The sequence below is a fragment of the Nesoenas mayeri genome (assembly GCF_963082525.1).
Source record: "Nesoenas mayeri genome assembly, chromosome: 1".
Classification (NCBI taxonomy): Eukaryota; Metazoa; Chordata; class Aves; order Columbiformes; family Columbidae; genus Nesoenas; species Nesoenas mayeri.
This window is the reverse complement of record NC_137541.1, coordinates 157,295,958-157,316,937: the sequence shown is the minus strand read 5'-3', so window position 1 is coordinate 157,316,937 and position 20,980 is coordinate 157,295,958. Positions and strand designations below refer to the sequence as shown.

At 41.3% G+C, this 20,980-nt stretch overlaps 1 protein-coding gene across 2 annotated transcripts in view; it reads right to left on the bottom strand.

Annotated features, from left to right (window-relative positions):
- The window catches only part of NALCN (sodium leak channel, non-selective), a gene marked incomplete at both ends in the record, with an annotated part of 227,752 nt that overhangs the window by 49,261 nt on the left and 157,511 nt on the right, over window positions 1–20,980 (bottom strand). For both annotated transcript variants that reach the window (XM_080354287.1, XM_080354288.1), the window contains 2 exons: window positions 3,818–3,959; window positions 5,695–5,831. In XM_080354287.1, the coding sequence (XP_080210413.1) occupies window positions 3,818–3,959; window positions 5,695–5,831 (279 nt within the window). The remainder of the gene's footprint in view (window positions 1–3,817; window positions 3,960–5,694; window positions 5,832–20,980) is intronic.

Sequence of the window (20,980 nt, the reverse complement as noted above, 5' to 3'; positions counted from 1 at the left end):
AGCCTGTCAGTTTTGAATTTTACTTCAGCAGCAATGTCCTGTCTTGTGTGGTCTAAGATAAGTAACCGATTCAGGACTGTCCTCCTCAGAACAATTTTCTGTGGGGCTTGCCGAACGCTGTCTCTTAGGAAAGCACTCTGATGTCTTTCTGTGCTCCTCTGATCCTAGTCTTGAAGTCAAGAGGCCAAGGCAAATGGTCTACAGCCAATTCAGCTCTATTTTACTGGACACCTGGTGTGTTGCAAAACTCCCAGCTCATTCAGGTTTTTTGTCCCCTAAAACTTGCGATGACTACCCCTTGGGCTCTTGTGAGAGTCACCACAGTGAGATGTCCATATTTTCTGCCAACTTCCTTTCTTCTCATCCACTCACTTACACTAAATTATCTGTTTCCATATTTCATCCAGTTCTCCTGTCCAAGAATTCACTGAAATATTGGTTAGCTAGGGAAATTCCCAGCATACCATGAATAATTTTCATACAAATGTGAAAGTATAAAAGAACACCTTCCTCTCTGTCTCTAAAGCTCCCCTTCTCCTGCATCTACAATATTCATTTAATAACGCTCCCTCTTTTCATTTTTTAACCCTTTCTGCAGATACTTTTTCCTTTAATTTTATAATGGCACTGTCTCCTTATACTTGCACTTATTCTGAACAGTCTTCCTTCTTCCACCAGAAAGTATCTTCATGGTACTTTCTACTACAACAGGGATATCCTCAGCAACCCTGACAGCCCTGGTTTCTCTAATTAGACGCAGAGCACTTCACCTCATGGCCTGCAGATTCCATCAGGATACAATAGCTCAGCATGGAGCGGAGGAGGCTGGTGCAAAACCAATGGGTTTGAGAAAATTTGCTCAACAGGACCTCAAGCAGAGAGTAAAGAATGACCATCCTGCACTGCCAGCACTGTTAAGTTCAGAGAACCCCAGAGGATCCCAGTCTTGCACACAAAGTTACAGATAATCACAAACAACTCAAGCAAAGCATCACACTAAGCTGCCTACTGAGCAACCGTGTCTGAGCCAGCCCAGGTGTCACTGGCATTGGATGTAGAAGAATGAAGGTGGCACTGTCTGTCCCTGCACACTCACTCAGACCCCACACACTGGGAAAGAACTCTTAGGGGATACAGACAAGGTAAAGGACATTTAGGTATCTAAAAGTAGTTTTTTATATTGGTGTTTGGTTAGTTTATTACTTTGATGAGAGTTTAGAAATTTGGGAGAGTTAGAAAAACTTCTGGAGGTCACAGACTTGATCAGAAAAAAGGAGTAGAGCAGAGAAATCTGTTTTCCAAAGCCGTTCTTTTGATTTGGCATAGATGAAAATAATTCAAAACTGCTTGTCATCATGGTTATGGTAATATATACAACTAAATACATTTTTCAATTTTGAGAGGGTAAAATACATTAAAAAAAGAATGCAATGAAAATCTACACCCCTTTTACAACTTAAAACATCTTTTCAAGGAAGTGGGTAACTACAATAGTGAAAAAGTTACTAAACCCACTATATAAGAGAGCAAAAACCATTTTAGTTTATCTGTCATCACAAATTATGGGTCAGATTGGTTTTCAACACAAAATTGACTCCACATATATAAAGTAGCAGATTTTTAGAGAAAGAAAAAAAGAAATTTGCTTAAGTGGAAATATTTCCTATTGCTTGAGCAGGTGTGGAATGCAGAAGTACTGATATAAGTCCAGTAGAAACTGGTGGAACTAGACACAGTTCAGGCACCACAAAGGAAGGACAGAGTCAAATCTGCCAGCAGAATCCCAACTTTTGATGTCACCCTATTTTTTCATCAACTACAACGCAAAAAAAGATGTGAAAGGTTTCTGAAGCCATCGCACTCCTATCAGGAGCAGTGGGAATGCATCCTACTAGGTACTGGGATTACTGAAATGTTCAGTCAGGTTTCTTTTTTTACAAAGAAAAGTATGAAAGTAAGGTTTATGTTTAAGTGCAACCAGTCATTCCAAGCTTGTTTTAAGGATAAGACATTTTTAAGAGGATTTGTTCGCACAAAAGTGAGGTTGCCTTGGCAACTATTGCTACAGAAAGCCATAGTAATTACTTTCACAAAATCCTTCCTAGTGCTTTCTCCCTCTTAACAGGAATGTCTAAATACCTTGTTTTAAGCTACATTTATCAGAAATATTATTCATCATTGATTCTACCCTTGAGGCATGGGAATCCAAAAGCATATGCTTAAAGCAGGTTGAATAGCGCAAAATCAATTTGCAGACACTTATTTCAAATAAAAAATGAAAGCCAGATCATGCATATTTGCTCTTGAAGTGAAAATTTGAAAAGAATGCAGCATTCTGTTTTCATACTGCAAGATCTTAATGAATAAACTGTGCCATGTATTCATCTATCTTCAAACACCATACCAATTCACTTTTGAGAACAGCAGGCAGAAGGAATTAAGATTGCAATTTAATATACCTAAAGTATATTCATGTAAACAGATCTACTGAATCATTGCACAGCTCTGCATTACATACTGTGGACTCATCTGTGTGTCTGGGAGAAGTTTAAGGTCTTTGTTCATCTCTTCATTACATGGTAGAAATGTTTTCTGATCTCCCTGGCACAGTGTTTGAGATTCCTCATTAGTGATACTTGGCCTAGTTCTGCTGACCTCTAGGCTTGCCATCTGATAACTTCTCCAATTTTTCTGCTGTGTTTGTTAGAGTAGATGACATCCATTTAGGCTTGATTCCTCCCTATGGCCTTCCTTGTCTGGTAAACAGTATTTTGCCACAGACCTCTCTTTCAGGCCGTGCTATTCAGCTTTGGCTTACTGATGCCATAGAATACATCAGCCACAGGAAAGGGCTCTTGCACATTTTGAAATAGGGATAGAAATTAACAGTATTTTGCAAATTATCTCTTTTCATTATCAGAAGAGTATTGTTTTCCCCAAGCCTGCTTCCTGCCTATATGAATACTGTCCTGAGTTATAGTTGCAAATTACACACTAGGAAAGCCAGAGTTGCACTGTGTAACTACAATATGTTCCTTCTTTTCCTTCTCTGGGGTTCTTTAACTTCGAATGTATTTACAACCCCCCGATGTTAATGTTCAAACAGGATGTCAACATCCTGTTATGAATACTGAAAGGACTTTGTCACTAGTAAGCTACACACTATTATAAGTGATTGAGAAGTTATGCCAGTGTAGATGTCACTAGAAATCTGGGAAAACAGTATCTTCCACGGTGCACATGAGGATTTTTTTCAAATCCAACCATCCATGCCAGTCTAGCTGGGACACTAGCAGCATTTAGCACAATGAGTATCAAATATATGTCTTCAACACCTGTCTTCTTGTGATTCCCAGGTGTACAGAGAGGTTAATGTCCTCTAAATAATAATTCTTAAATTTTTACTCATCTCCAGCAATTACACAGAGATTTTGCTTCAATGCAGTGTATTTTCAGCATTGTAACAACATCAAGGCACTCAAAAATCCAATGTGGTATTCAAAAATTTTAATTTTGCACTAGCTTCTCAGTGATTAACAGCAAGACTACTTAAAAAAATAGCTTCATAAGTTATATACATTGAACAAAATTATGTACCAAATCCTAAATTTTGAAGTCAAAGGGGACAGGAAAATTCAAGCCAAATGAGGATCTGCTGTGATGTCTGTTTTAGGCTAAATTAAATACAGCTTTTTAGCCTCTGTTCAGTCATCCCAGCTTGCGTTCATTTTTATGTAGTTCGACAAACTGAGTAATCTGAGGACTTTCCTCAAAATACTCAGGGAAAGACACATACTGCCCTACACTCTTGATTTACCTTTTGATCGATGTATTTGTTTTCTTCAATAGCTGATCTTTTAGAGTGATCACATGAGGAGGAAGATGCTGAAGGAAGTCTTCGCAGCAAACAGCTGGTATCTTGTTGCTGGCGATCAATAAACTGCTTCATAAAACTTTCCCTTGTGAACAAACAGAAGATATTGATGGATTAAAATCCCAGGGAGAGTTAATATTTGGTGTCCTTTATGACATGTTACAACCTACTAGCGCTAAGATAGATAAACTCCAATAAGAAGTTGTACTGGACTATAGACATATAAATGGACAGAGTGCTGAAACAACTGATAAAATTTAAATTCATTTCTTAAAGAAATCCATAACTGAATTGAGAAGTGGGTGGTTAGCATGTAGTTTTGAAGAAAATAATTTTATTCCTTTAAATAATAATTTGGTTAGTTATTTACCAGTTAAAGTACTAAATATTTGAAGTGCCTTTTGCAGTTTTCAGCTCTTCTAAGCTTATTAAACAGCAAGTTGTTATTTAACATAAATCAAATGCTGATATAATCCAAAGGAAACATACTCTCTGCAAGAAATTATTTCTTGAAGATTTCAAACAACATCTGTTCATATAACTGCTTTGAATGCCAGTATTAAGGCGCTTCAGCAATTATGTGCCTCACATATGCCACGTGTAAAACATAAAAGCGTTTCTGTTTACAAGAAATGTACGTTTATCTTGCTGTATTTTGAGTTTAGTAGAGTTGCCCTATTTTTGGTGCAAATTGACTACGTCAAAACTAATTTTTATCTGGAGAGACAGTTCTACATAGTACAATAGTGTAGATTTAAAGGTATGATTTGCTAGTGATAGTCTGAAGTCTGTTTCAGTAGTTAACATGATTACATGTTAGTCTAGAGTACGTGGGGAAAAACACATCTAGAAAGAAATATCAAAAAAGGCTAAGACCAGGAGAAGAATGCCCTCAATATATAACCAAAAAGCGTTTTGATACTAAAACCAAAACATCTATGACTGCTTCCTTGAGGTTTGGAAGGTTGTTTTTTCCTGACTCTTCTGACCAGCAGTATTCCTTCCATTCAGCTAAAATGATACAAATAGGTCAAATCAGTTGCCTCATCTTCCTTATGAGATTAATCAAAAGAATCGTAACCTCAGGAGACCCAGAACAAAGACAGCATCTTTCATACCACCCTCTCTCTCCTGACACGTGCTTGGTGGGGATACTGGAATGGGCATGACCAGAGGACCTGTTTGGCCATCCTGGGCTGTTTCACCAGTCTTAGAAGCATGTATGTGCTACAGAAGCCCTTGGATTTCTGCAAGGGTTTTTTGGGGACCACAGCAAGAATAGTTGTACTATAACTTATGATCTAGTAGCCAACTGAGTGCCTGATCCTTTGTTAATGCGAGTTTTAGAGGAGAGTGGTGACTACGCAAACACAAAGAGGGGACAAGGTCATCACAGAGTAACTGGTATTGGATGGCCTGTGTTATCCCCTCTAACGATTTGCTGCCAGCTGACCTTATCTTTAAAAGGCTATATGAGAATTGATTAGACTGCTAGTTGTCTGTGGCAGCCAAGAACCTAAAATCCACATGGGAGTGGAGAAATAATAACAGAGTATTCAACCATACTGTCTTTGTGTCAGTTCCGGTCAATCTAGTTGCTTCCATTAATATGTTAAAAGGAGTGCTAGGATTATTGTTGTTTTCAAAAGTAAAAATTAAGTAAAACCAAAATGTGACATAATTCCACCAATACTAATTCTGTTTCGTTTCTGATTTTCTGAACTATCTGCCAAATCCACAAGTAAAACAGTTAAATATTTTGGGTGCTACATGGCACCAGGAAAGTTTACAGCATACTAGCAAAGGAAATATTTCAATACCTTATTTTTGGAACGGTGAAATCTGATGGAAGCTTGGAGATTTTCACCATTTGTGGCCTGTTTGGAAATTTCTCAAAGATGCGTAGACGCAATGGCAGCTTCTCCTTTGTATCTGCATTTGCTTCACTTTGCTTTAGCTGAAAACAAGGAAATGAAAAAAATGATAGAAAGGGAAATTTTGCTTTGTAATATCGAAGCCTCATTTTTCAGAATCCAAATAATAACGGCAACCATTTAAAGAAACAGAAGATGGCAGCAAAGAACTACAGAGGGTAAATCTGATGCGAGTTTATTGCTCTGCTTGTGCTAGAAGCTTACAAATACCTAACAGTACCATGCCTTTAATTGAAAGTCATAAAATGGGTGGATTGCTGATAATTTTAATTTTAAAATATGAAGCATATTAGTGTCCCATTCAATATGTTTTTTTCTATGTTTTCTTCATGGATCCCTAACACTTTTTATCAAGCAAACAAACATCCATGATCTTTTCTTATTAGGAACATCTTTCTGTATATGCTGGCAGATCTTTGATATTCAAATAGAACATAGCAATTTAATAGGGAGTGATTTTAAAGGAATCCAGCTCTCTGGACATGAAAATAACAGGAAAATTACATTTAGATGAGCATTTTAAGTAATAAAAATGGACTTCAAAGAATCCATTTACATCAGAAATTATGATACTAAGCTGCAGCAAATCACATAACAAATGTTGCATTTATAACTATCCACAAACTACTATTCAATGGAAAATCACACATTTAAGTACACAAAAGGCAGATACATCTATCTATGTGGACAGATGATGGTGAAATCTAATGATAGAAGATAAAAAATATATGATATGGGGATATGATTCCTGATTTCTGATTACCTTATGTAGCAATTCAGTTGTGTTATCGTCAACAAAACACCAAGTCAAAAATAATCAGTGAAATTCATTTTTACCTTTATTTAAAATGGTTTGTTGCATACTATTTCAATAAGTATACATCTAACTGAGAATATTTCAGTTCTTCTTCTCCCACATACTTGTAAGCACAGGCTTAGAAGTTCATGTTTTAAAACAGATTTTTACCATCTGTACCTGCAGGGAATACTGCTGATAGACATCAGCTATAGATTTTTACCAGGGGCAATGCTCAGGAAGTTGAACAGAGTTTTAACTCTCATCTGCACTGCCTAGTGAAACGCCTGCTTCCACAGCATGCTATAGAATGACTGCTCTGCTTCACGGTCATGCTATCAGCAACATCACCACTTACAGCCATAGAACAGCTTAAACTGAAAATCAATCCATATTCGGTTGGATACAAACTGTCATGTGGACTGAAAACTGTTTGAAGAGCTCCAAACAAAGACTAATGATTAATGGTAAAGCACTGAGTCAGAATAGAAAGGGAATACTGCATAAATCTGTATTATGTCCAGTCCTATTTAATTGCTTCATTAATGATCCTGAAAAGGAAGAAATTATGACATTAATGAAACACATTTGATATTAAAATGTGAAGAGTTGCAAATAGCATGGCGGACAAGGAAAAGGACAGATTTAGAAACAGGGGCAGGAAATGACAAACTGAAAACATTCTAGAGCAAGAATAAGAGCGGAAAACAAACAATAACTTGGACTTCAATGCAGCATGAAAAGGCCACTCTGGCCACCAATTACATTACCATCCAAAGGCTGTGCTCACAACCAGTCTCTGTTGGGCAGACATTATAGAGTTCTAGAAATGGCACAGAGGTCCACAGCTCCTCTCCGTGCTGCTTTGAAGAGACAATACTTGGGTATGCATTCACTTCTAGGTACCATTTTATTAGTCCCACACTGACAAGCCAAAATAGTGCAGGAGAGCCACGAAAAACAGAAGAAAGCTACATAAGCCAACTGGGGCAAGGGAGAAAAAGGAAGAGAGAGACAAAAGAGGCCAAATATTTATATTACACCTACCATAACTGATAATAAAGTAAGGGGAGGGAAGAAAATGTAAATTTAACTAAGAAATATTTGAAAACAAAGTATTTCAATAATATAATAGAGTACCCCAAATATAGGAATGAGGCAATTTTTAGGCAGAGAATAAAGATTACTGTCCTTACAGGGAAATCTCTGAGTGTTCAGAGAGGTCTCCAGAGGGAAGTGCCACATCATTTAAAATCCAGACTAGACAGAACCTCTGAAACGCCAGAGTACTATAGAAAGGAATCCCTCACTGACAAGGAAACGAGTTGGATAATCTAACAAAGGCTTTCTGCAACATTGTACTGTTGAAAAGTTATGGGAAGGGGTAATTTTTAGAGGGAAAAAAAGGCTTAATTTTGAAGAAGAAATCACTGCATACATATGCAGTTTCTGGCAAGGACTATGTCTCTTACAACTATGAAATCCTATTTGCAGAAGTCAGTCTATACAAAATAGACTATACAGAGTATGTTAGAATGCAATGTCGTCTGAAGTCCCAGTGCAGAACAGATCAGGGAAAGCCTGGGAGCAGGAAACTATAGTTCAAAAGGTAAACAAAGGGACAGCAACATCCCCTCTCTAAACAGGAGAATGATTCAAGATAGGCTTTAAAATAACCTGAAGTCAAACCAGTTCTACAGAATATCTCCAATTACTCATGCTGTGATAATATTACTTATTGTGGAACACAAGGCATTTAGCTTCACTGAGTTTTTTGCTATGCACTTATGGTGTAATTGATGCTCCACATGACATACATCCTATTTTGTATTGCTGCTTAATACCTTTACATTTCAACTTCTTTTACTGCATAACAAACACATTTTTAAAGGTATGAGATTATGCTGAAATGTGGCAATGATGGCGCAGAGTTTTGCTAGTAATAGCTAACCCCAAAATAAAGTATCAGGACATTTTATCCATGATTTTTAATTTCATTTATTATTATCACTATCAACAAGGAAATGTACACTTGTCTGATTTAGGTTATGGTTGGACTCGATGATCCTGAGGGTCTCTCCCAACCAAAAGGATTCTATGATTCTGTGATTTGCTCTGTGTGGCCCTCGATCTCCAGCTCCAAAGAACCTATTGGGAGCAGTTCATCAACATTTTGTTAGCCCGGTCTGGTTTTAGCTGCAGCTGGTGGAATGGTTCCTGTAAAGCCATAAAGGAGTTTATGTCTATTTCCACTATTTCCACAGTGCTTGAGTTACAGGGGCAGATTTGGAATAATACATGCAGTATAACTGTCTGCTCTGAACCTAGATCAGAAGAACTTATCCAAATAGTACACAAATGGTGAGGAGTGGCAGAGAGGAAATCTTAATTTGGGATTCAAATGGTAGCTTGCATAATGTTTAGATACCGGTTAATGAGATCCAAGCTCCCCCTGATCTGTTCATTTATTTGTCTTGGATCAATACAAAAGACAGCTGTGAGAAAGACAAGACTTATTGGTAAAGAGAAATCTTTTTTTTAACTCCCAGAAAGGCATTATGGTCATGTTTCCATCTGGTTTGAAACAGTTTGAAGTCAATCCTCCAATCAGCAGCATCTACTGTTTGCTGGTTTAATTTACAACCTGTGTTGGTAACCAAACCAGGTTCTTTCTGGAGGAAACAAAATCCCAAGCTCCATCTTGGTTACACCCAAATGCACCACAGGCACTGAGACTGATGTAAGGATGAGAACCAGCAACTGGTCCTTAAGGTGGCTTCAAACCCCATGTGAGATGCTAAAACCAGCTTTAGTGTAATTAAGATCTGGGCCTTTAAAACTGAAGAGAACCTGTAAGCTGTTGTCCTAAATTCACACAGTAGCATAGTGAAAGTGGAAGACTGGGGTAGAGGCAGGGGGAATAAAAGGGACAACAGGTAATGATGGGTGAGCAAAAGGGGCAGAGTTCACTCTTTAAGGCAGATGCGCCCTGGCTGTGGTCAGACAATTGTGCCAGGATGGTCAGAAAAGCCATCACTGCCCCACTGGAGACAGCAGACTTCCTGGCATGAAGCTGGCACCTCCCATGGTACCACCCTGGTCCCGCAAGGACAACAGAACCACACCATTAGATGGTTCAGAAACCGTCCCACCTCTGACAGCTTCCAAAGCTTTCTCAGCTCTGTTTCAGAAATGAAAGAGTTCACTTTCAAAAATTTAAAAAATATGCCATATTAAAAGTACTTGAGCCACACAGTATATAGTGTTATGCAGAACCCAAGGAAGAGAGTAAGGCAATAAATGGGGTTCCTAATTTTATTTTTTACCTTACAACATTGTAGTACTATAGTCACCCAGATATTAATCATTGCAAGTGTGGTCAGAGTGGAAGTAGTGACTTCTTTTAAAGTACATAAGGCAACTTCTTTGACAGCAGTGACTGAAGTTGTTGAAAAAGCATTAAAGCATTGGAATGAGATAATCAGCAGGACCTGTTTAGGAGAGCTGTGTTCTCACTGCCTCTTTCTATGTTGACCAGAAGAGACATGCCACAGTGCACTTCAGATCTTCAGGTGAATGTCATGTCTGCTCTCCAGCCTACATCCCCTTACACAGAAGCAGAATGTGAGAACTGTCTGCGTACAGAAACGCTCAATGGTTTGGTTTGGAAGGGACCTTAAAGATCATCTAGTCACAATCAACCCCTTCCTAGACTATCAACACCTTCCACTAGACTATGTTGCTCAAAGCCCCATCCAACCTGGCCCTGGAACACTTGGAGGAACAGAGTACCCAAAGCTTCTCTGGGCAGCCTGTTCCAGTGTCTCACCATCCTCATGGTGAAGAATTTATCCCTTCTGTCTAATCTAATCTAATCTAATCTAATCTAATCTAATCTAATCTAAATCCAACCTCCTTCAGTTTAAAACCATTATCGCTTGTCCTATCACTATATGCCTCTGTAAAAAAGTCCCTCTCCAGCTTTCTTGTGGGCCCCTTTTAGGTACTGGAAGGCTGCTCGAAGGGCTCTCCTGAGCCTTCTCTTCTCCAGGCTGAACAACTCCAGCCTGTCCTCATAGGAGAGATTCTCCAGCCCTCTGATCATCTTCATGGCCCTCCTCTGGACTCATTACAAGTAGTCCATGTCCTTCTGATGTTGGGTGCTCCAGAGCTGGATGCAATACTCCAGGTAGGGTCTCATGAGAGTGGAGTAGAGGGGGAGAATCACCTCCTTGAACCTGCTGATCACGCTTCATTAGATGGAGCCCAGGAGATGGTTGGCTTTCTGGGCTTTAAGTGTACATTTCTGGGTCATGTTGAGTTTCTCATCAACCAACACCCCCAAGTCCTTCTCCTCAGGGTTCCTCTTAATCCATTCTCCAACCAGCCTGTAGACATGCAGAGGTTCAGATGGGATGCACCCATGGGTGCTGAGTGAGCCAGCTGAAGTCATTGCTAGGCCACTCTCCATCATCTTTATTAAGTTGTCGGAAAAGGGAGAGGTGCCCGAGGATTGGAGGAAAGCAAATGTCACTCCAGTCTTCAAAAAGGGCAAGAAGGAGGACCGAGGTAACTACAGACCGGTCAGCCTCACCTCCATTCCTGGAAAGGTGATGTAACAACTTATCCTTGGTGTCATCTCAAAGCATATCAAGGATAAGAGGGTCATCAGGGGCAGTCAACATGGCTTCACCAAGGGGAAGTCGTGCCTGACCAACCTCATAGCCTTTTATGAGAACATGACCACGTGGACAGAAGATGGTAAAGCAGTGGATGTGGTCTATCTTGACTTCAGTAAAGCATTTGACACAGTCTGCCACAGCATCCTCACAGCTAAACTGAGGAAGTGTGGACTGGACGATTGGGTAGTGAGGTTGACTGGGAACTGGCTGAAGGAAAGAATCCAGAGAGTCATGGTCAATGGAGCAAAGTCCAGTTGGAGGCCAGTATTTAGTGGAGTCCCTCAAGGGTCGGCACTGGGACCAGTATTATTCAATATATTAATCAATGATTTGGATGAGGGAATAGAGTGTACTATCAGCAAGTTTGCTAGGAGGAGTGGCTGACACGCCAGAAGGCTGTGCTGCCATCCAGCGGGACCTGGACAGGCTGGAGAGCTGGGCGGGGAAAAATTTAATGAAATATGACAAGGGCAAGTCTAGAGTCCTGCATCTGCACAGGAACAACCCCAGGTTCCAGTCTAAGTTGAGGAATGACCTGTTGTAGAGCAGTGTAGGGGAAAGGGACCTGGGCATCCTGGTGGACAGCAGGATGACCATGAGCCAGCACTGTGCCCTTGTGGCCAGGAAGGCCAATGGCATCCTGGGGTGTATTAGAAGGGAGTTAGTTAATAGGTTGAGAGAGGTTCTCCTCTCCCTCTACTCTGCCCTGGTGAGACCCCATCTGGAATACTGTGTCCAGTTCTGGGCCCCTCAGTTCAAGAAGGACAGGAAACTGCTAGAGAGAGTCCAGCACAGGGCCACAAAGATGATTAAGGGAGTGGAGCATCTCCCTTATGAGGAAAGGCTGAGGGAGCTGGGGCTCTTTAGCTTGGAGAAGAGGAGACTGAGGGGTGACTTCATTAATGTTTATAAATATGTAAAGGGTGAGTGTCACAAGGATGGAGCCAGGCTCTTCTTGGTGACAGCCAATGGTAGGACAAGAGACAATGGGTACAAACTGGAACACAGGAGATTCCACTTGAATATGAGAAGAACCTTCTTCACAGTGAGGGTGCCAGAGCGCTGGAACAGGCTGCCGAGAGAGGTTGTGGAGTCTCCTTCTCTGGAGACATTCAAAGCCTGCCTGGACGTCTTCCTGTGTAACCTCACCTAGGTGTTCCTGCTCCGGCAGGGGGATTGGATTGGATGATCTTTTGAGGTCCCTTCCAATCCCTAACATTCTGTGATTCTTTTTCATTATGGACTCAGGTGGGAGCTGACAGCCTAGAACATGGCGATGCTCCAGGTCCTGGTAATATCACTTGAATAGTTCAAAGGGCTAACTAAGGCAAGTATTGAAAGTCATGTTCTTGCAAAGCAAACCAAAACCTCAGATTTAACACAGTCATTGTGTTTCTAAGACATGACACTTTGGTGAGGACATACCAAAGGAAAAACAGAGTTAACCTTACCCAAAGGGATAAGACCCAGTCTTCTTAACTTTTTTTGTTGTTCTCTATTCTTTTAATTTTGATCATGGAAGAAGAGCCAATAATGTGCAAAATGTAGAGAGTGAAAGATGCAGTTTTCATATGGTCTGTGAGGCAAGTGTATGTGAAAATCACTTAAACACTCTGTAAATATTTCAATGAAATGAAATGATCATGAAAATTTTACTGCAATGCTCTAACTCTTTCATTTTAGTTGACAGTTTTCATAACAGGCTGAGAGATCAATCATGTTCAAAATTAAAAGCTTTGCTACTTATGTACACACACTTTATTTAGGAACTGGGCAGCTGCCCAGAATAATTTCATGGTGACTGAAAAGTTCAAACCTTTTGAGAAAGTTCAGGGGGGGGTCTCACTACAGGATAGTTTTAAATTAATATTATTTGGTACATTATAGTGCACTGCTATATATCAACATTTTTAACTGGAAATCTCCATTAGGGTATGTATTCGAAGAATAAAGTGACTGTACAATATCTGTGTTAAACTTTTAGCAGGATATGCTGTGTGCTTCAACAACACTTCAAGTATGGATGTGAAGGGGGATGAAAGAGACTACGAACTGATACCAGCACCCACCCAACAGTTTTCCAGAATTTTTTATTTTTCCAAATTCTCAGATTTGCCATCACCTTTGGCTCATTAAAAGGAGCTTTGAATGAAATCCAAGTAATTAAATGACATGTAAATTAATTAAAAATCAGAAAGGCAGATTAAATGAGCCATTTTTTTTCCTTTCTGTTATTATTCTAAAAATATAAGAACCTAGTAAATTTTTGGACATGAAGGAACTATACTGAAAGAAGATATACCCATAAAAGAAGATACACCCATATGCATATGGGTAAGCTTTCACAGTCCATACTCAGCTTTGGCACCAATTTGCATCAACATTTTAGTACTTGCATTTGATTTAAAGTTCAGTACAAATCACCTGTTCAGTTACTATTATTTATACCTGCGATTCCAGTAACCATGAAGAAAAATCTCAATTTTGTTTGAGCCAACTGAACCATGAAAAAAAGGCAGGTAAAAAGCCATCTGAAAATTAAGGTAAAAAAATCTAGAAATTGAATTTGGGTAAGAGTAATATTTGAAGTGTTAGAAAGCAGTATTTATAATATGTAGATCTTATTAGCATGTCTATAGTGCTATGTAAGACTGTCACTGTACCCTTGTCTAAGGTCAGATGGTACCTGCTGACTTCAAACACACTTCATAATATTTGGCCCTTGGTTCCTCTAGGCCCTGTGCGGTGGCCCTAAGACATAATAACATAATTACAACAGCCATTTTTCTGCAGGTTTTCCAATTCTTTAAGGAAACTCGAACAACATTATGTGCAATGCCCCTGAGTAGCACTTCTGTCAGATGAAATTTGGGTTGTGTGTTGCCCACTCAGAGAGCAGAGCTTGTGAGTTTGGCTGGAGGTGGGACAGCATCACAAGACTGTGGCTTAGAGTCCAAGCCGGTGAGGTCCATGCTTTCTTTGACAGTGGTCTCTCGATTAAGATATTTCCTGAACCACACCAAACTATTGTCCAGGAGAGCCAGCTGTGAGTGAACAGTTAAGTGGTGTGCACAGAGAAGGGGCTGGTGCTGGAGCTTGTGCTCTTGTCCTCTTTTAGTTACCTGCATGTACCAGCTGTGAATTTTGCCCTTTGGGCTCAACTAAACAAATGGGGACATAGCAAGCAATAAAAAATTCTCTTACGTAGGGACTGTAAAACAGAACCTAAATTGATTTTAACCACATTCTGTGCTGCCTTGGGGAATTTTCAGTGAAATGTACCAAAAAATACGATTACAGTGGTGCTGGCATTCACAGTAGAGACTGCACTGTTGACAATATAAGGGTAAAATAAACTGAAAAACTTCCTGGCAGATGGAGAGCAAGAACACACATATATTTCTTATACATACAAGTTTTATTTTTGATGAACAACTTTTCTGTGTCACATTGTTTATGTGCTGTGTGTAGTACAATTTGATGCTATGACTGCTATTTCTCAGTTGTTCATTTAAATAAATTTTTCTTCAATTTTGCATGAAGTGTTCCAAATTAAAAACATATTGAGTAAGGTTTCACAAATGTGGGTTTTTTAATAACTCCCAGTAATTGTAGGTCCTATCAGTTGCTGGCAGGATGTGATTGCAATTCAAATGGTACAGAACTCCTCTAGCAAAATTTAGCTAGGATTTAGTCCATTTATTTAATAGAGGACAGGAATCCAGTGTTTCAGAGTTTTCCTTTGACTAACTGAGATAAATGAGATGAATTTTTCAGAGCTATTACTTCATACTGTCTACAGACTCAGGCAAACATTGCTCTATTGATTACACTTCAGCCATATTTCCAAACCTTCTTCCCCTTTGCAGTGACAAGAATTATTTTATAAAATATGAGATTCTACATGGTCAGTGTCCATAATCAGGCCCCAGGAATGTGCTTATCGGACCAGATTTAATGTTCTTGACTTCAGACTCAGGTACCAAGCTGTGTTAATTATGTTATGGTTGTCTTAATCTCTCTTTATAGCCCAAAGTGACAAAGAGGCACTCGTAGAGGTTAGTTCAGATCTTGGGCTGGCTATATCTTTCAGATATGCTTATCTTTTTCCATTGATTAAGTATGAAACTTGAATCCAGTATGTTCTTGTTCTTTAAATCAGACGCTGTGATTCCCAGTGCTGGGCAGGATGAATCTAGGCCATATAGCATCTATGGTGGTATTCAGCTCCGTTAATTATAGCTGTCCAAATGTGAAATACATTGTCTAATCATCTAGGCCAGGGGTATCAAACTCATTTTAATTGGAGGCCATATTAGCTTGGAGGTTGCCTTCAAAGGGCCAAATGTAATTTTAGGACTGTATAAATGTGGTATAAATGCGAGGCTGATGTGATTCCCGGTGAAAATGAGTTTGACACCCCTGATCAAGGCACTTCCTATATTTAACTGAAAAAGGTATTTTCAGATATCGATTCATCTCATACTAACACATAAGTAAGATAAGCAAGATGGAATGTTACCTTAGGGCAACTACTTCATTGAAGTAGAATCATAGAATGTCCTGAGTTGGAAGTGACCTACAAGGATCATAGAATCGTTTTGGCTAAAAGAGACTCTCAGGATCACAAAGTCCAACTCCTGTCCCCGCATATAGAGACAGTATAAGGCTACATCCCTCTACTGGGGAATATACTGGGGTATGGGCCTAAGAACTGGAATAAGATTGTCCATTGTGTTAAACTGTTGGCAAGGCCTCTTGTACAGCTTTGGCCTTGGCCAGCTAGCACTCCCCCTTGTGATGCTTGTGCACAGTCCATGGCTTATCCCAGGTAGCGACATTCCCAGAAGGCAGTATGGAAACCTCCTATTGAAGCGGTAAGTGGTTTTGGAAGGGGCAATAACTTAGCTGTATGTACAAGCCAGGCTGTGCTGGTCAGTCAGCTTTAGGGACCAGAGAGCAGGTCCTGGACAGCTTGTTCTCTTGACAGAGATTGACTAAATGATTAGCTTAGATAAGATATTCTAGTTTAAGATAAAATAAATAATATAAAGATATAAGACAAACATAAAAGAATATATATTACAATATAATTATATATAATAACAGAGATATAAAATATATAATACATAAATACACATAAGATAATATAAAATGCAAAAGTAAGATCAATAATATGATAAAATGGCTTATCTTAGGTAAGATAAACCCTATCCTTATTTTAAAACAGTTCAGGGGTAGGTGCATTTTTGAATGGATTGTATATAATAAATAATGGAAATGAAACATAAACCTAATGCTTACATCACTATTCTTCCAATAGCTTTTTCACATATAAATGCAACCTTATCATTTTCATATTCATTTTTTTTTCTCTTGGGATAAACAGAAGAAATATTTTTGTTTCTATACAAAGATTAGTGAGTCACAAAAGAACATAAATTTTAATAAAGAAATGCATTACTTGCTCCATTTCATCAGAAGAAACAGTTTGAGACTTCACTTAAACTAAGCATCATTATTTGTTATGAATTGTATACTTGGTGAACAATAAGCAACTAAAATATTTTCAAGGGAACAAAAGCACAAGTTGTATGAAATGTGCTCTTGTACAATCATTCAATATTGACTAGGTACAATGTGTTCACTTTTGAGAGTCAGGGTAAAATGCATTATAACCTGGAGGGGTGTTTCTGAGCAGGAAGCAAAGGAAGGACAATTCAGAGACTTGTTTGCTTCCCTGTTCCAGATCATCACACAGGAAGATTCCTGGAGGCAGCTTTGTAAATGATGCTTCTATACACATGCACAAGACACACAATGTTACCTGCCCTGCTGGGTTCACAGAAAATCGTTTCCTGTGTGTCACGCGGGATATCTTCATAGGAAAGGCAAGCATCGTGCAAAGCCCTGGTGAGAACTCAGCTGTATAGCTAGGGACCCTCCTCGTTCCTCAGGTTCAAGACAGATCAGATCTGTCCTGGAGGAAGGCAAACAAAGCCTAAACCATTGATTAGGGGCATGGAGAGCCCGTAAAGTAGCAGAAGCAAGACAAAGGCTGAGAGGGCTGCCATTCCTTTCTGGAAAGATATCAAGGAGGAAGGCCAAAGATGAAAAAGGACTACTGAAGTTCATGGAAGAAGACGGTCAACAACACAAAACAATTCAGGACTTTCTTCCAAGAAGACTACCTCAGAATAAGCAGGCTGGTAGCAAATGTCCCTTGGTGCATTGGAAAGGAATGGGGAGGAAATCCTACATGCTTTCTACATCTCTGCAAAGTTTCTGCAGAGGCAGTCAAAAGCCTTTATTTCACCTCCAGCATGCCCACAGCCTAAGCGGGTCCTTCTTTATACAGTCGGAATGCACAGATGAATTGACAGGGAGGCCTAGAAGCTGTACCCAGAGCCTGACCACCAAGGGCAGGGACAGCCCCTGGGGCCTCCTGGGCACAGAGGCTGACTTGGGGCCAGCACCCCAAAGGCCTGACTCAATGGATGCTGTGCAGAGGGGTGGCGAGCAGGGCTGCATGGAGGGGGGCTATCACCCCCGTGTCATAGTGCCACCACCCGGTCATGCACCAGTCCCAATACCCCAGGGCAGCATGGAAGGGTGCGTGCTCCCATGTCCCGCTGCCAGAGCTGGCCCAGGGGCAGCCTGAAGACATTGGGGAGCAGGTCCTTGAGGAGCCGATGGAATCACTGGGTGTGGGCTGAGGGAGGAAGACAGAGGGAGGCTGGACAAGGTTGCTGGAGGTTCCCTGCTGCAGGGCCAGCTCCTGCCAGGGCCACCTTCAAAGCTCATCTGATGGAGGGAAACCCTTTTCAGCTGGAGAGCAACAGCAAAAGCAAGGGAATGCCTTCTTGAGGAGCACTGCAGAGCTGGCTGTCCTCAGCCCCTGCAGAGTCAGGGGCAGCAGGTGTAGGAAACGGGATGCAGAGATGTTGCCAGGGGTCGCAGTTGGAGCAGCCACTGGTGTCCTGCCAGGCATGGCGAGGATTCTTGCTCCCCACAGCGATCAGGCTGGGGGCATTTGGCCCCTCTCAGAAGCACCTGAGATGGCTCCAGGTTGAGGGAGAATAGGGTTTGGGCATCTCCTGGGAGGCGTGACCAGCCTGTGGGATGAGGAGGCAGGTCCTGCTCACATGCTCAGGGAATAGCTGATTGCCAGAACAATTTGTGGTCAGGAAGGAATTTTCCTCCGGAGAGATAGTCACTGGTCTCTGGTGGTTTTGTCTTCCTCTTCAGCGTTGAGCATGACCACTTGTCAGGGCTCCTCTGCTCCCTTTTGGCTCAGTTACTGCCTGCTGCTCATGCACCACAAAGATGGCCTCTCATACCCTGCAGCTGGGGGGAGGGAGGCTTTTTGTCCCTCACGGTGGCCTAGAAGTGTCCCTGGGCGGGGGTTTGCCTTCCTCTGCAGCATGGAGCATGGCCCCTTGCCACAGCCCGTTTGGATCACTGTGGCCAGCGGCCTGCTGCTCCTGTTCCACAAAGGTGGCCCTCATGCTCCACATCTGAGGGGAGGAAGCTTTCTAGGTTCCCCAGGTGGGCCCCAAGCGTGGCCCCCGCAGGTTGCTTCTTATCCTCTGTAGCACTGAGCACAGCCCTTTCTTGTCAGGACTCCTTTGCGCCCTTTCTGCTCAGTTCCTGCTTGCTGTTCTTCCATCTCCAAGGCACCACTCGTGCCCTGGTACTCTCTGGCTCTCTTGCCCCATGCAAGTCTTTAGTGGGAGCAAGCTCTGCTCTTCCCTGGCCTCCATTTACCTAGGGCTTCTTGCTTGTGCCAAACAGCCTGTGCTTGGAAAGGCTCCAGGCTTGCTGCACTGTCTGGAGCTGCCACTTTTGGTCTCTTCCTGTGTGCAACACAAGTGCAGGGCAGGCATGAGAGAGCTTGTCATGCCATCACTGGTCAAGAAGCAGAGCACAGCAAGTTTTGGAAGGCAAAAATAAAGCAAGTTTGCAGATGACACCAAGCTGAGTGCTGCAGTTGACATGCCTGAGGGACGTGATGCCATTCAGAGGGACCTGGACAAGCTTGAAAAGTGGGTGCATGTTAAGCTCATGAGGTTCAACAAGGCCAAGTGCAAGGTCCTGCACCTGAGTCAGGGCAAGCCCAGCTGTCAATACAGGCTGGGGGATGAAGGGATTGAGAGCAGTCTTTTGGAGAAGGACTTGGGGGTACTGGTGGATGAAAGATGATGTGAGCTGGCAATGTGTGCTTACAGCCCAGAAGGCCAATAGTATCCTGGGCTGCCTCAAAAGGAACATGGCCAGCAGGTCAAGGGAGGTGATTCTGCCCCTTTGCTCCGCTCTGGTGAGACCCCACCTGGAGTCCTGTGTCCAGCTCTGGAGGCCTCAGCACAGGAAAGACATGGACCTGTTGGAGAGGGGCCAGAGGAGGCCACAGAAATGACCAGAGGGCTGGAACAGCTCTGCTGTGAGGACAGGCTGAGAGATTTGGAGTTGTTCAGCCTGGAGAAGAGAAGGGTCCGGGGATACCTTATTGAGACCTTTCAGTACTTAAAAGGGGCCTATAAAAAAGATGGGGACAGACTTTTTAGCAGGGCCTGCTGCGATACAAAAAGGGGTAATGGGTTTAAGAGGGGAGATTCAGGCAAGACACAAGGAAGTAATTTTTTACAATGGGAGTGGTGAAATACTGGAACAGTTTGCCCAGAGAGGTGGTAGATGCCCCGTCTCTGGAAACGTTCACAGCCAGGCTGGACTGTGCTCTGAGCAACCTGATGCAGTTGAAGATGTCCCTGCAGGGGGTTGGACTAGTTGTCCTTTGAAGGTCCCTTCCAACCCTTACTTTTCTATGATTCTATGACTTCATGATAGCTATGAACTGCAAGAAAACAGATAACTATGCTGGTCAGTTTCACTGTTGTGTATATTCATCTGCCATCTCTTCATAACTTGTAGTCTTGTTAAAACCATTACTGGTCTCTGTTCGATTCTGTGAGAAGGTAATTAATATAACTTAGATTTGGGTGCAACCCACATAGTGGACCAATTTCTATGACTGAGTATCCTTAACACTGAGAAAATGTAACTGAAGTAGAGAAAAAATCCATAGCTTTAGCTGAGTCGAGAATCCAGTAGATTTCTTTAAACAGGAAAGACTTTGCACCAATTAGCTGTCTCCTACTACCTTTTTCACTGTCCCTTGACTTTTTGTGGTTTGTTTGTTTGTTTGTTTTGAACCAGAGGCAGTACATTTAATTTGACATTCAATGCAGTTTTTCAGTATTTCTCTGGTACGGAAATTCACACAGAAAATGAATTTAATCAAAGGACATGCAGAGGCAAACCTACGTGAGCTAACTGGGAGGACACAGAGGCTGATCCAAAATTACTTCAGAAACCTTCTTGGCTGGACTAGATGAAAATAAAGATAGCTCGTGTTTGGTGTTACTGGCTGCCCTTTCTTCCACACAAGTTTGCTGATGAAATTTTAGCCAGGGCTAGATTCCTGCGTTCTGTTGTTCCCTTTCACAAGAGATGGGGATGGTTCTCTTTGTGTTCTCATTGTGATGGATTGCTTCTTTAAAGGGAGAGATATGGGTAAGAATTATCTATTAATTCTGAAATAGTGCTTCTACTCTTTGGATATTATGCAGGAAAACCATGTAGGTTTCCTCATCTTATGTCACGTTTTAAAAAGAGTGCCTGATCCATTCTTGAGGAA